General features: G+C 36.2%; 1 protein-coding gene across 3 annotated transcripts in view; it reads left to right on the top strand.

Annotated features, from left to right (window-relative positions):
* The window catches only part of ANKRD31 (ankyrin repeat domain 31), a 167,310-nt gene that overhangs the window by 20,468 nt on the left and 130,518 nt on the right, over positions 1-16,324 (top strand). For 2 of the 3 annotated variants that reach the window (XM_031666228.1, XM_031666227.1), the window contains exons 3-4: positions 971-1,080; positions 12,826-12,863. In XM_031666228.1, the coding sequence (XP_031522088.1) occupies positions 971-1,080; positions 12,826-12,863 (148 nt within the window). The remainder of the gene's footprint in view (positions 1-970; positions 1,081-12,825; positions 12,864-16,324) is intronic. The other variant, XM_031666229.1, reaches the window with a different exon arrangement.

The following is a 16,324-nucleotide window of genomic DNA, read 5'->3' as shown; positions in this document are numbered from 1 at the left end:
AGTATTATTTCGTTCAATGTAGGATATGTGTTTCCTCTTAATAATTAAAAAATATTAACAGATAAAAGTGGCAGTTAAGAAATTATGATATACTATAAACATATAAAACAAGCTCAACATCACTGATCATCAGAGAAATGCAAATTAAAACCGCAAGGAGATACCATCTCATGCCTGTCAGAATGGTAATTATTAAAAAGTCAGGAAACAATAGATGCTGGCAAGGCTGTGAAGAAATAGGAATGCTTTTACACTGTTGGTGGGAATGTATATTAGTTCAACCATTGTGGAAGATAGTACAGCGATTCCTCAAGGATCTAGAACCAGAAATACCATTTGACCCAGCAATTCCATTACTGGGTGTAAACCCAAAGGATTATGAATCATTCTACTATAAAGACACATGCACATGTATGTTTACTGCAGCACTATTTACAATAGCAAAGACCTGGAACCAACCCAAAGGCCCATCAATGATAGACTGGATAAAGAAAATGTTGTACATATACACCATGAAATACTATGCAGCCACAATCTCAGTCCTTTGCAGGGACATGGATGAAGCTGGGAACCATCATCCTCAGCAAACTAACACAGGAACAGAAAACCAAACACTGCATGTTCTCATTCATAAGTGGGAGTTGAACATTGAGAACACATGGACACAGAGAGGGGAACACACACACACACACCTGGGCCTGTTGGGGGTTGAGGGGTGAGGGGAGGGAACTTAGAGGATGCATCAATAGGTGCAGCAAACCACCATGGCACACATATACCTATGTGTGGCACACATATACCTGCACGTTCTGCACATATATCCCCCTTTTTTTAAGAAGAAATAAGAAAAGAAATTATGATATTCTAGATGATTCTTAATGACATTTTGCATGCCTATAAAATTCTTGGGCCATTGCCAAGCAGAGCAATAAAACTGTTGCCAATGTTTTATGATTATGTTTCATTCTAGGCATGCCTTCTCCTGAGATTCAACTTGGATTTAAGCTCAAAGAGGATCTGCAAGAGCAAATGAGTAAAAATAGGATGATGCCTATTCTTAGCGAGGATACAATATTACAGGTGTGTAGTGTGTTGATTGAATACACACTCATTAAAAATTGGAAATGCTATCAGAGTGGCAAATTGCTAATTCTTATTCTTTTTGTCTATTATTTTGCTTCTTTCCTCTTTTCTTATTAATTTTTACCTCTTTCTTAACCAGTCATTCTATTTCTTTGCTGAAACTTTGATGAAAACAATTGTTTTAGGAGGGAGGATTTAAAATACAGTTGACCCTTGAACAATTTGGGAGTTAGGGATGCTGACCCTTTGTGCAGTCAGAAATCCACATACAACTTTTGACTCTCCCAAAACTAAACTACTAATAGCCTACTGTTGACTGGAAGCCTTACTGATAGTCAATACATATTTAGTTTTTATATGTATTATATACTGTATTGTTACAACACAGTAAGATAGAGAAAAGAAAATGTTAAGATGATAAAGAAGAGAAAATATATTTACTATTCATTAAGTGCAAGGGGGTCATCATAAAGATCTTCATCCTATCATCTTCACGTTGAGTAGACTGGGGAAGAAAAAGAGAGAAAGAGGAGGGATTGGTTTTGCTTTCCCAGGGGTGGCAGGGGTTGAAAAAAATTCATGTGTAAGTGAACCCACACAGTTCAAGCCTGTGTTGTTCAAAAGTGAACTGTGTTTTCTTTTGTCTACTCTTATACCTCTTATGTTTTTCGCCCTTTAGTAGAGATGCAGATATGAGAGGAATAGAGGTTAAAATAGGATGTAATAATTATGAGTTTCATCTCCATTTTATATTAGGGATTATTCTTGAACTTGTGAAGAAGATATAGCCTGTATGGTATAATTTGAGATATAGGCCACTGAAAAGACACTTCTGTTGTCTTGTGTGTGAGTGTATGTATGTGTATGCACACGCACACACACACACATACTAATAATTTTTACTTTTTTTTGTCTTTTAAAATATGATTTTGACATTTATGTCATTTCAAACTGCATGTAGATTTCTGACAATCAAATTTTTTTGGTGTACAGATTATTATCACCTGCGTACTAAGCATAGTACCTGACAGTTTTTTTTTTTCTGAACCTTTTCCTTCTCCCATCATTCTCCCTCAAGCAAGCTCCAGTATCTGTGTTTCCCCTCCTTCTGTCCATGTGTTCTCATGATTTAGCTCCTACTTTAAGTGAGAATATGCATTACTTGGTTTTCTGTTTCTGCATTAATTTGCTAAGGATAATGGCCTCCAGTTCCATCCATGTTGCTGCAAAGACATAATCTCATTCTTTTTTATGACTGCATAGTATTCTACCACGTGCCACCATGCCTGGGTAATTTTTGTATTTTTAGCAGAGACAGAGTTTTGCTGTGTTGGCCAGGCTGGTCTCAAACTCCTGACCACAAGCGATCTGCCCACTTTGACCTCCCAAAGTGCTGTGATTACTAGCATAAGCCACTGCACCTGGCCTGTTATTCTTTAACTTTTAATAGCCATTTTGACTGGTGTGAGCTGGTATCTCATTGATTTGCATTTCCTGAATAATTAGTGACATTGAGCATTTTTTCGTATGCTTGTTGACCACGTATATGTCTTCTTTTGAAAAGTGTCTGTTCATGTATTTTGCCCACTTTTTTTTTTTTTTTTTTTTTTGAGATGGAGTTTTGCTCTTGTTGCACAGTCTGGCGTGCAATGGCACAATCTCAGCTCACCGCAATCTCTGCCTCCCAGGTTCAAAGAATTCTCCTGCCTCTGCCTTCCGAGTAGCTGGGATTACAGGCATGCGCCACCATGCTTGGCTAATTTTTTTGTATTTTTATTAGAGATAGAGTTTCTACATGTTAATTAGGCTGATCTTGAACTTTTGATCTCAGGTGATCTGCCCGCCTCGGCCTCCCAAAGTGCTGGGATCACAGGCGTGAGCCACTGTGCCCGGCTATTGCCCACTTTTTAATGGAGGTGTTTTTTGTTTATACATTTGTGTAAGTTTCTTGTAGATTCTGTATATTAGACCTTTGTCAGATGTATAGTTTGCAAACATTTTCTCCCATTCTGTAGGTTGCCTGTCAAACGTTTTGTACCATTCTGTAGGTTGCCTGTTTACTCTGTTGATAGTTTCTTTTGCTGTGCAGAAGCTGTTTGGTTTAATTAGGTCCCATTTGTTAATTTTTGTTTTTCTTGTGATTGCTTTTGGAATTTTCATCATCAAATCTTTGCCAGTTCCTATGTCCAAAATAGTATTTCCTAGGTTATCTTCCAGGGTTTTATAGTTTTAGGTTTTATATTTAGATCTTTAATCCGTCTTGAGTTGATTTTTATATAAGGTATAAGAAAGGGGTTCAGTTTCAACCTTCTGTATATACTAGCCAGTTATCCCAGCACCATTTATTGAATGAGGAATTCTTTCCCCATTGCTCGTTTTTGTCAGCTTTGCCAAAGATCAGATTGTCATAGGTGTGTAGCTGTATTTCTGGGCTTTCTCTTCTGTTTCATTGGTTTATGTTTCTATTTTTGTACCAGTACCATGCTGATTTGGTTATGGTAGCTTTTTACAGTTTGAAGACAGGCAATGTGATTCCTCCTGCTTTTTCTTTTTGCTTAGAATTGCCTTGGCTATTCGGGCTCCTTTCTGGTTCCATATGAATTTTAGAATAGTTTTTTCTGGTTCTGTGAAGGATGTCATAGCACTGAATCTGTAAATTGCTTTGGGTGATACGGCCGTTTTAACAATATTGAGTCTTCCTATTCATGAGTATGGAATGTTCTTCTATTTGGGTCACATATGATTTCTTTGAGCAGTGTTTTGTAATTCTCATTGTAGAGATCTTTCACCTTCCTAGTTAGCTGAATTCCTAGTTTTTTGTTTGTTTTTGTTTTTGTTTTGTTGTTGTTTTACCAATTATGAATGGGACTGTGTTACTTTTGACTGTCAGTTTGGTGTTGCTCTTGGTGTATAGAAATGCTACTGATTTTTGTACATCAATTTTGTATTCTGAAACTTTGCTGAAGTTGCTTATCAGCTCAAGGAGCTTTTGGGCAGAGACTGTGGGGTTTTCTAGATATAGAATAATGTCATCTGCCAACAGGGATTAGTTTGACTTCCTCTTTTTTTATTTGGATGCCTTTTATTTCTTTCTCTTACCTGACTGTTCTGGCCAGGACTTCCAATACTATGTTGAATAGGAGTGGTGAGAGAGGGCATCCTTATCTTGTTCTGGTTTTCAAGGGGAATGCTTCCAAGTTTTGCCCATTCAGTATGAAGTTTGATGGTGACTGCGGCTTTGTCATAGGTGGCTCTTATTATTTTGAAGTATGTTCCTTCAATGCCTAGGTTATTGAAGGTTTTTAACATGAAATGATTTGAATTTGATTGAAAGCCTTTTCTGCATCTGTTGGGATAATCATGTGGTTTTTGTCTTTATTTCTGTTTATGTGGTGAGTCACATTTATTGACTTGAATATGTTGAAGCATTCCAGAGATAAGGCCTACTTTATCGTGGTGAATTAGCTTTTTGTTGTGCTAATTCACTTTTGGTTTGTTAGTATTTTGTTGAGAATTTTGATGAGCATCTATGTTCATCAAGGATATTAACCTGAAGTTTTCTTTATTTGTTGTGGCTCTGCCAGGTTTTAGTATCAGGATTATGGTGGCCTCATAGAATGACTTGGGGATGAGTCTCTCCTCCTCAATTTTTTGTAATAACTTCAGTAGGAATGGCACCAACTCTTCTTTGTACATCTGTTGTAATTCAGCTGTGAATCTCTCTGGTCCTGGGCTTTTTTTAGTTGGTAGGCTGTTTATTACTGATTTAATGTCAGCACTCATTATTGGTCTATTTAAGTATTCAATTTCTTCCTGATTTAGTTTTGGGAGGATGTATGTGTCCAGGAATTTATCCATTTCTTCTAGAATTTTAGATTTATATGCATAGAGGTGTTGATAGTTGTCTCTGATGGCTATTTGCATTTCTGTGGGGTCAGTGGTAACATCTTCTTTGCCATTTCTAATTATGTTTATTTGGATATTCTCTCTTTTCTTCTTTATTAGTCTACCTAGAATTCTGTCTGTCCTATTAATTTTTTCCAAAGAACCAACTCCTGGATTTGTTGATCTTTTGTATGGTTTTTGTGTCTCTGTCTCCTTCAGTTCAGCTCTGATTTTTGGATATTTCTTGTCTTCTGCTAGCTTTGAGGTTGCTTTGCTCTTGCTTCTCCAGTTCTTCTAGTTGTGATGTTTGGTTGTTAATTTGAGAAATAAGATCCTTTTGAGACAAGGAAATGATCAGGGGATTCATTACCACCAGAACTTCCTTACAAGAGCTCCTAAAAGAAGCACTAAATATGAAAAGTAAAGATTGTTACCAGCCACAACACAAACACACTTAAGTACACAGACCAGTGACAGTATAAAGCAACCACACAAACAAATCTGCATGATAACCAGCTAACAACATGATGGCAGGATCAAATTCACACATATCAGTACTAACCTTCAATATAAATGAACTAAATGTCCCCATTAAAAGGCACAGAGTGTCAAGCTGAATAAAGAGGTATGACCCAGAGATAAGCTGTCTTCAAGAGACCCATCTCACATACAGTGATACCCATAGGCTCAAAATAAAAGGTTGGAGAAAAATCCACCAAGCAAATAGAAAACAGAAAAAAGCAGGTGATGCAGTCCTAATTTCAAACAAAACAGCCTTTTAGAAACAAAGATCAGAAAAGACAAAGAGGGGCATTCCCTTCCCTAGTCCATAGCAAGAAAAAGAAGGGCACTACATAATGGTAAAGGATTCCATTCAACAAGAAGACCCAACTGTCTTATATCTGTATGCACCCAACTCAGGTGCACCCATATTCATAGAGCAAGTTCTTAGAGACCTAAGAAGAGGCTTAGACTCCCACACAATAATACTGGGAGACTTCAACACCACACCAACAGTATAAGACAGATTATTGAGGCAGAAAATTAACAAAGAGATTCAGGACCTCAACTCAACACTTGACCAAATGGACCTAGTAGACATCTACAGAACTCTCCACTGGAAGACAACAGCATATACATTCTTTTCATTGCCACATGGCACATACTCTAAAATTGACCCTGCAATCGGACATGAAACAATTTTCAGGAAACTCAAAAAACTGAAATGATACCAACCACACTCTTGGACCACAGCGCAATAAAAATAGAAGTCAAGGCCAAGAAAATTGCTCAAAACCGTACAATTACACAGAAATTAAACAACTTTCTCCTGAAGGACTTTTGGGTAAATAATGAAATTAAGGCAGATATCAAGAAGTTCTTTGAAATTAATGCGAACGAAGACACAACTTACCAGAATCTTTGGAACACAGCTAAGGCAGTGTTAAGAGAGAGATTTATAGCACTGAACACCCACATCAAAAAGTTAGAAAGATCTCTCTCTCTCTCTCTCTCTCTCTCTCTATATATATATATATATATATATTTTTTTTTTTTAAGTAAATGTCATGGGGAAAAGTAAGGAATTATTCTGTTAGCACCCTGGTATAAATAAGTTAGCTAACTAGAGATAAGGAAGGGAAGGGAAGATACATACATTGTAGTAGCAGAAACTGACAGCATTTCCCAAAAGTTAATATGAAGGTCTACTTAATATCATACCTAGGAAAGTGTATCAAATAAATGATCTCTGATAAAAACCAAAACATTTAACACCAAATATCTTTCCTTGAAATTGAGAGCTCTATATTTGGCTTCTAATAACTCACTTAAAAATTAGTTTTGTAACTTCTGAGATCAGAAAACATAACATTTATTTCCTCTGGCTTCAGTAAGTGTGAAATAGGAGGTAATAATTATTTTTCTTTCCGTTTATTTCAGACACATTTGCTATGTGATTATTGTCCCAGGAACTGTATTATACCTCAGAACATGGTTTAAAAAGTTTGATTATCAGACCCATTTGGGTAGCTTTTTAAATATATGGATGCTCAGACCCATACTTGGGTGGAACCTGGGAATGTTCAGTTTTCAAAAACCTTCCAATTAATTTCTAATATTCAGTCAGCTTGGAACAATTGCCTTAAAGGACTTGAAGAGTTAATAAATGTATTCTTCAAAACTTTATCATCAGATAGTAAAGTAGCCATCTGCTGAGTATGGGCTTGTTGTAAAATTACGTTAAGAAGGATAAGTGAAGTATTGGATATTTGTTTATTTTTTAAAAACTTTCATTGGAAAAATAGATACCTCCTTTAACTTTCTTTTATATCCCCACTTTTGTCTACAGTAAAAGGTAATGTAATCCCAGTGTTTGAACATCTGTAGTAAATTTTAATTAATACTCTTTTATAAATTGATGAATGTTGCTTCTTTCATTGTTTTCTTTTATCCTATCAAAATAAACCTTTTGAAATTTAACTATATGAGAGAAACTGACTTTATCAGATAAAGAAATTAAGATACCTGAAAAGGCACTTTCTCAGAGTTTTTTTTTTTTTTTTAATTTGTTGTTTTGCAACTGGAATTAGATTTCTAAGTAAATTCTAAATAATTATGAAACAGGTTTCTAAATAAATTCTCCCCAGATACCAATATTGACATTTCAACTTTAAAGAAGACATTTTAGAAATGATGAGCTATTTTAAATAAGAACAAACAATGAAGAAATAGGGGATCTTTGATTTGATATATGTCATCTTGATTTTTTTAAATGTAGGCAGCAATCTTTAAAAATATTTTATTCTCCTCATTTTTGTTGGGTCTTATAAAATACCATTTCTAGTTCTTTACATGTATGCTATATGGCAAGCAGTTTTAAAACTTTACATGAATAGATTTTGGTTTGTTTGGAGAGTTTAGTGATATGCCTGGAGAGATAATGGAGACATGGGTGTGTCAAAATTAGGGGGGCATGATGGTTCATTTTATGTGTCAACTTGGCTGGGTCACCGAATGTTCAGATAGTTGGTCAAACATTATTCTGGATATTTCTGTGAGTGTTTTTGAATGAAATTAACATTAAAGTCAGTGGACCTGAGTAAAGCAGACTGCCCTCCATCATGTGGGTAGGCCTCATCAGTTGAAGACCTGAGTAGAACAAAAAGACCTGCCTCTCCCCGTAAGAGAGAATTCTATAGCAGACTGTCTTTAGATTTTATCAGCACCATTCGCTCTCCCAGATGATTTCCTGCTGGCCTTTAAATTTCATCTGTACTATTGGCTGTTCTGCTTCTCTGCCTGTTGACCTTTAGACTGGAACTATACCATTGGCTCTCTGTCTCTCGAGCCTGACAGGTCACACTGCATATTTGCACTTGCCAGTTTCCATAATTGTGGGGGCCAATTCCTTATAATAAATCTCTTTCTACATATGTACACATCCCATTGGTTCTGTTTTTCTGGAGGATCCTGACTAATACAGTGGGCATCACTGGTCTCATAGTCAGTTTTTGGTCATCTAGAAGATACTTGTTGACAGGGAGTAATGATTAATTGAATTATACAATTATTACCAGTAGGCTGCTTCTTTTACCTCAGGACTATTTATCTGAGAGTTGTAAATACAACTTGAATCTCACTTTCCTTTTCCCTTTTGCAGCCTCCATCTTCTATGTTTATCCAGATTCAGAGAGAGAATCAGTTAAAATGAGCATTAAAGAGAACTTTGAAGGGGAAATAAATAACCACAGGCTTGTCTGATGAGTGTGTAATAGAAGAAGGATCAGGGATGGCAAGGCCAGAACTAATGGAGAGATTATGCACTGCATGGTCTTTTAAAGCCCCAGTGGGCAGGTAACATTCTCTCCTCCTAGCTGCCTCACTGAGTAATAAATTGCTGGGCTACTCAAATGCAATGTCATTTTTCTAAAGTTAGGTACCCCTGACTCTACTGAGCTGATCACTACTGCCAATGGTATACTTTTCCTGGCTCTTTAACTCATCCTAACTTGTTTCCTAAAATTGCTGTCTCTGTTCAGAAGTTGCAATGACTTAAGAATATTTCTGGCCGGGCGCGGTGGCTCAAGCCTGTAATCCCAGCACTTTGGGAGGCCGAGACGGGTGGATCACGAGGTCAGGAAATCGAGACCATCCTGGCTAACACAGTGAAACCCCGTCTCTACTAAAAAATACAAAAAACTAGCCGGGCGAGGTGGCAGGCGCCTGTAGTCCCAGCTACTCAGGAGGCTGAGGCAGGAGAATGGCGTGAACCCGGGAGGCGGAGCTTGCAGTGAGCTGAGATCCAGCCACTACAGTCCAGCCTGGGTGACAAAGCGAGACTCCGTCTCAAAAAAAAAAAAAAAAAAAAAAGAATATTTCTGGGAAGAAGTAGGATGAAAATGGGGTTTTAGCACCTAACTTAACTGGAGTAAAGACAATTCTCATTCAGTGGTTAAATCGCTGTGTATTTAAGTTGTGTTTAGATCCTAGTGAGTGGATGTTAACATTTAAGAATACTGAAGCAGTACACAGATGGTACCATATGTCCAGAGGGAACCCTCTAAAAGGCAATTGTATGGATATTTGGAAATATTTTAAAATATTTATATAGATGACCAAGTTTGGGTACCTCACTCTGAAAGAAAGATATCTTAAGCAAATGTTATTAGCAATTCATCCAGGTACTTCAAACACTTACTGAATACCAGTAACTGCTATTCTGGTCTATCAAATATGAAGGTAGTTTGTGTGAGACATTCAGTGTGTCATGGAGAGCCAGGATTGGTTGGGCTGATCCGGCAAGCCAGACTTCTTCCACTCCACTCCCAGTTATCCATAAATCAGTGAAAGACGATGTTCTCAGATAGCAGGAGATTGCTTTTTTGGTTGAGGGTATAGAAATATATTTGCTTCTTTTCTAGATCCTCTAAATTAACACAATTAACCTCTCTTACCTCTCACATCCTAGCTCCAAAACAACAACAACAAGAAAACTACAGTTTAATGGCCTTGTCAAAATGCAGTGGGGTAAAGACAGGGGAAAGTGCAGTCACATGTATTAAAAAGATAGATACCAATTTGGTGTTTCTTATGAAAAAATTGATTGACATGTATTCCTGCATATTGTTCATTAACAAATTAACAGCTCCAGCCCTCACTTTTATTCAATGGCATTAGCTCTTGGTTGGTAGTTCTGTCTATAGAGGAGGAAAAAAATCAGCTGTCAGGAGCAACCTTCCTTCCTACTTGCTTTCTTACCTTTTGCATTTACCTTTTGCACTTTTGGAGGCCAACATGGGCAGATAGCTTGAGCCCAGGAGTTCAGTGTAGAACCTTATGTAGGTAGAGTCAAACGAATAATTAGTCCTCAACAGGAAAAGTCACTGGTCCTTTAGTAAGATAAATGAAGTGAATATTACAAATATTTGAAAAATTACTTTGCAGAGACACAGAAATATCTTGTGTGTAAGTATACCCTGTTGAATTAATTCTTGGAAGTGTCTGGGTTTGTCTCTTGACATTTCTTCTTATCTCTGGCCTCTGAGCTCTGTAAAGCCTACTTAGGAAGTATATAGGTGTGAAACTAATGTAACTTTGGAGTGTTTAGGGATGCATTATCAATAAATAATACTGAGCATTAATTGGAGAAGGTTGAGGTTATCACATTGCTTTGTTTGTATTTTTTGACATAACTTGCATATTGTTAATTAACGAGTTAACATCTCCAGCCCCCACCTGTATGGAGTGACATTAGCTCTGTATTGGTATTAGTGTAATCATGAAAATGCTTGCAAGTTCAGCCTAATGGCTTTATTTTCAGAGAGCTTTATAATTGATCTTAGAAACAAACATAAAGGGCCCCTAAAGAGAAGTCTTTTACTAAAGATCTTTGATGCTAATATTAACAGTAAAGATTCCTTTTAAAGTGACAAAAGCCAGTATGTTGTGAACTCTTAAAATGGAAGCATATTGTCAGTGCATTTTATCTTTTTTGAAAGGGACACAACAACTTCAGATTTTCTGATATTAATTAAGAATTAGGCAGAATCAGTTTTGAGATGGGGTCTCTGTCATCCAGGCTGGGATGCAGTGGTGCAATCATAGCTCACTGCAGCCTCAACCTCCCTGGGTTCAGGTGACCTTCCCACCTCAGCCTCCTAGACGGTTGAAACTATAGGCATGGGCCACCATGCCTGGCTAATTTTTTTGTATTTTTTTTTTGGTAGAGACTGGGTTTTACCATGTTTCCTAGGCTGGTCTCCAACTCCTGGGCTCAAGCTGTCTGCCCAAATTGACCTCCCAAAGTGCTAGGATTACAGATGTGACCCACTGCACCCTGCCCAGTTAGTATTTTACACTGTAACACAAAGGTAATATAATTTCTGGTTCTTAGGGGAAATATTAAAACTCAGAACTGGACAAGAATGGCTGTTCAGAATCATCACATATTAATGAAGAGGAAAAAACTAGGAATTAAAAAAAGAACACTTCTCTTTCTCTTCACTTAAGTTCTACTTTTTTTTTTCTTTTTTTTTGTGGAAAGGAGTTATGATAAAGACAGAAGAGCCAAAACTATAAAACTCTTAGAAGAAAACATTGGAGAAGAGTATCATGACATTGGATTTGGCAATGATTTCTCAGTTATCACACCAAAAGCACAGTCAACAAAAGAAAAAATAGATAAGTTAGATTACATAAAAATTAAAAACTTTTGAGCATCAAAGTATACCATCAACAGAGTGTAAAAGCATCTTATGGAATGGGAGAAAATATTTGCAAATCATGAATGCTTTACAGAATATATAAAGAATTCTTACAACTCCACAAGAGAAAAAAAAAAAAAACTGAATTAGAAAATGAGTAAAGGGCTCAAGTAGACATTTCACCAAATAAGATATAAAAATGGTCAATGAACAGATGCTCAGTATCACTAATCATTAGGGGAATGCAAATCAAAATCACAATGAAATACCACTTTTCACTCATTGTGATGACTTTTTTTTTTTTTTTTCAAAAAACCCAAAAATAACAAGTGTTGGCAAGAATGTAGAGAAATTGGAACCCTTGTACATAGCAGATGGGAATGTATAATGATGCAACTGCTGTGGAAAATGGTATGGCTATTCCTTAAAAAAGTTAAACATAGAATCACCTTAATGATTTAGCAATTTCACTTCTGATTGTATATGCTGAAGAAGTGAAAGCAGGGACTTGAATAGATATATTCGTATACACATGTTCATGGCAGCATTATTCTCAGTAACCAAAAAAGGTGAAAGCACTGCAAGTGTCCATCAATAGATGTCCATCAATAAATAGGACACTGCAAGTGTCCATCAAATGTGGTGCATACATACAATAGAATATTACTCAGCTTTAAAAAGGAAGGAAATGCAGATACATGCCACAGCATAGATTAACCTTGAATATGTTCTACCAAGCGAAATAAGCTAGTCACAGAATGATTAAAATTTTATATCTTTTGTATGATGTTTCTAGAGTAGTAAATCAATAAAGACAGAAAGCAGAATGGTGGCTGCCATGGGTTGTGGAGAGGGGAGTGGGGAGTTACTGTTATTATAATGAGCATGGAGTTTCAGTTTGGGAAAATGAAAAAGTTCTGGAGGTGCATGGTGGTCTTGGTTGTACAACAGTGTGAGTATACTTAATGCCAGAGAACTGTACACTTAAAAATGTACAGATAGTAAATAGACAGTAAATTTTATGTGTATTTTACCACAATAAAAATAAACTAAGGAAGAATAACACAAAAATTACTTTAAATATTAATTTTTTTAGCTTGTTGAGTTGAATTAACATTTATCAGTTGGAAAAAACTGTTTTTTTTCCTGGCAGTCTCAAGATGAAACAGAACGAAATCAAGCTCTGTTACAGTAAGTACACTAGTTTTTGGCTTCATTACATTGTAGGTATTTTTGTCATTTTGCACATCTAAGATGAATATTCATTTTTAAGAGTTTTAGAATTGTTGTATATTTTTGAATAATTGCCCATTTTGTAGCAAAAATATATGTTATTTTACACACGTTCTAGATAAGTTTTATTTCATAAGATGCATTAAATCAGATTAACTTAGTTCTCTATTATTTTAAAAGCGAATTTAAAGCATAGCAAATTTATGAAGGGGCTGCAAATAAAAACATAGCATGAAGGAAGAATTTGTAAAACTTACTGAAATTAGACTTCATACAATTATTATACCTTAAGAGCCTTTCGACCAGGCGTGGTGGCTCACACCTGTAATCCTATGCCTCTGGGAGGCGGGGCAGGCAGATCACCCACGAGGTGGAGTTGAGACCAGCCTGGCTAATATGGTGAAGCTCCATCTCTATTAAAATACCAGAATTAGCCAGGTGTGTTGGTGGACGTCTGTAATCCCAGCTATTCGGGAGACTGAGGCATGAGAATTGCTTGAGCTTGGGAAGTGGAAGTTGCAGTGAACTGAGATCGTGCCACTGCACTCCAGCCTGGGCGACAGAGTGAGATGATACTCTGTCTCAAAAAAAAAAAAAAAAAAAAAGAGAGAAAGAAAGAAAAAGAAACTATCCTTTCAGTTCTTTTAAAACAATGATTCTCAAAGTATGGTCTGTGAGCACTTTGGGAGTCCATGAGATTCTTTTAGAGGGTCTGTGAGGTCAAAACTATTTTCATAATAATACTAACACATTAGTTGCCTATTTCATGGTATCTACATTTGCACAATAGTGCTATAGTAATGGTGGATAAAATGCTGGAGTCTTAGTAGGAATCAAGGCAATGGCACCAAAGAATACTAGTAGTCATTGTGTTTTTTCACTGATATGTGCTCTCAGTTACAAAAATAAAAAGAAGGCAGTTTCACTTAATAGAATTTGTGTTTGATGAGGCAGGAAAATTATTAATTTTAGTAAGTCTCCACCTTTGAGTATATATATTTTTAATATTCTGTGTGATGAAATGAAAAGTATGCTTAAAGCATTTCTGTGCATACTGATATGTGATGTCTATCTTTTTTTTGAACCAGAGTCTCACTCTGTCACCCAGGCTGGAGTGCAGTGGTGCGTTCTCGGGTTACTGCAACCTCCGTCTCCCAGATTCAAGCAATTTTTGTCCCTCAGCCTCCCAAGTAGCTGGGACTACAGGTGTGCGCCACCTTGTCTGGCTAATTTTTGTATTTTTAGTAGAGACAGGGTTTTGCCATGTTGGCCATGCTGGTCTTGAGCTCCTGGCCTCGAGTGGTCCACCTGCCTGGGCCTCCCACAGTGATGGGATTACAGGTGTGAGCCACTGTGTGCAGCCGTCATGTTTATCTTGAGTAAAACACCTGTGCACTTGTTTGAGTTGTAAGCATTGGAAGAAAACTGGTTTCACCTTTTTTTTTTTTAACTTGAGGGGTGATTTTTTTGATATTTTATATTGAAATGTGTCAACATTAAGAAAACGTACATAACTCAGTGCATAAGTATTTTCTAAAAGACCAATGCATGATGTTACAAAATCATGTATAGGTAAAAGACCCATTCAAAAGTGCAGGATAGACTGTGGGTTTTAATGTAATAGAATGCAAAAAGTTCATTAATTTTGCTTCAGTTTCCTACATTTCCCTTTTAGGAAAGTATCGTTGATTAAATAATTTTGCTGTAATATTGAAAAAGAATATTTTAGGGGTAGAGGGGGAAAGCGTCCTGTATCCCCAATGAAGGTTTGCTAAAAATGAACAGACAAAAGACAGATTTATAGAATAAAAAGGCGTATAAAGTTTATTTAATGTACATGGGGGAAAATCACAGGAGTGTGGTTACCCAATAACCCAGTGAGGTCCAGATGTTTATACACCATTATTCACAGGGGAAGAGGAGATGGAGGTTATAGCAGTAAATGATTTTCAGGGGAAATGAATATGCCCAAAAAACAATGGCCTGGGACAAGTTCCTCTAAGTTTTGGGGGAATTGATGGGAAGATGAGAGACAGAACTTCATTCTGAACAAAGGTTGTCTTATGCAGATAAAGTATTGAGTAATCTCTTGGTGCTGCTGTCAGAAGAATAGATAAAGAATTTGTCTGGACATGGTGTCCTGCCCTGGCCTTAGAGACTTTTAGTGTTTTCTCTGATGGTTAATCTTTCCTGGTTGTTTAATGAGATTCCTAGGGAGGGGATTTTAAGACCATTTTATTTTATTTTTTCAAGAAAGTTTTTCAGTCAGATAAGGAAATTCTGGAGAGAGTTCCTTCAGGTGCTTCAAGAAAGAAAAGATCAGAGAAATGGGGTGGGGGGTGAGAGGGAAGGTCAGATGGAGACCTTGGTTCTGAAGCTTATTTCTGAGGCCTTTCAATTTTCTTTAATTCAGAGTACTCAGCATGACATGATGTCATATTTTGGCGTATTATTTTCTGTACCCAGGCAATATTGACAATTATCCAAAAAGGCTACTAAAATACTCCTCCCTTTTCCAACTCCATATCTGTGTGAAGCCACATGTTTGTTGTATACTTCAAATAAAATTATATATGGCAACAGATTGAATGCAGTAGCAGATATAGGATGATAGTCATCTTTCATTTAAGCCACACATTAAAGAGATTTTTTAAAATGTCAAACATTGCAACTTTTCTCACTAATTTTTTTCATTTTGGAAAAGATAATTTTTCATAAAAATATATTAATATGTTCCTGGATTATTGCTATCATTTAAAAATTTATATATATTTAATTTTGTTCTTCATTTTAGTTTCTAATATGTAAATATAAATAAGTATAAGACACCAATAATTTTTAAGAATATAAAGGAGTCTGAAGATCAAAAAGTTTGAAAACTGCTATTGTTGTAAAATAACTCTTTTGCCCCAGCTACCAACATTTAGAGAAGTAGAAAAAAGAAAAGATGAAGGAAGACTAATATAGCATCCATATTCTCCCCACCTAGAGAACCATTTGTTAACATTTTGATGCATTTTATGTTAGGCTTTATTTATATTTTTGCTTTTGTTCATACTTTCTATAAAATTGGGATCATCTTGCAGATAGTTTTGTATCCTGTTTTTAAATTTTAAGTGATTGTTTGTCAAAGTTATTTTCTTGTTGCATAATGTTTTTAAAAATGTGAATTTTGATGACCTTATAATACCTTATTGTATTACTGACTTTACTATAATTCATTTAATTATTCCTCTACTACTGGACCTTTACGTTGTTTGTAGTCTTACCTAACATAAATAACTATTTGTAGTAATTTAGATGATGCTTTGCTCAATTTTCAGATTGTGCCTTAAATACTCTTGCAATTAAGGGAAAAAAATTCTGTTGTTAACTCAAACTATAGTTTTGTTTTCAATCAGCTTGTTCTTAAAGAATCA

This window comes from Papio anubis, chromosome 5 (assembly GCF_008728515.1).
Source record: "Papio anubis isolate 15944 chromosome 5, Panubis1.0, whole genome shotgun sequence".
NCBI lineage: Eukaryota > Metazoa > Chordata > Mammalia > Primates > Cercopithecidae > Papio > Papio anubis.
The sequence above is the reverse complement of the archived record's forward strand: the minus strand, read 5'-3'. Positions and strand labels throughout refer to the sequence as shown.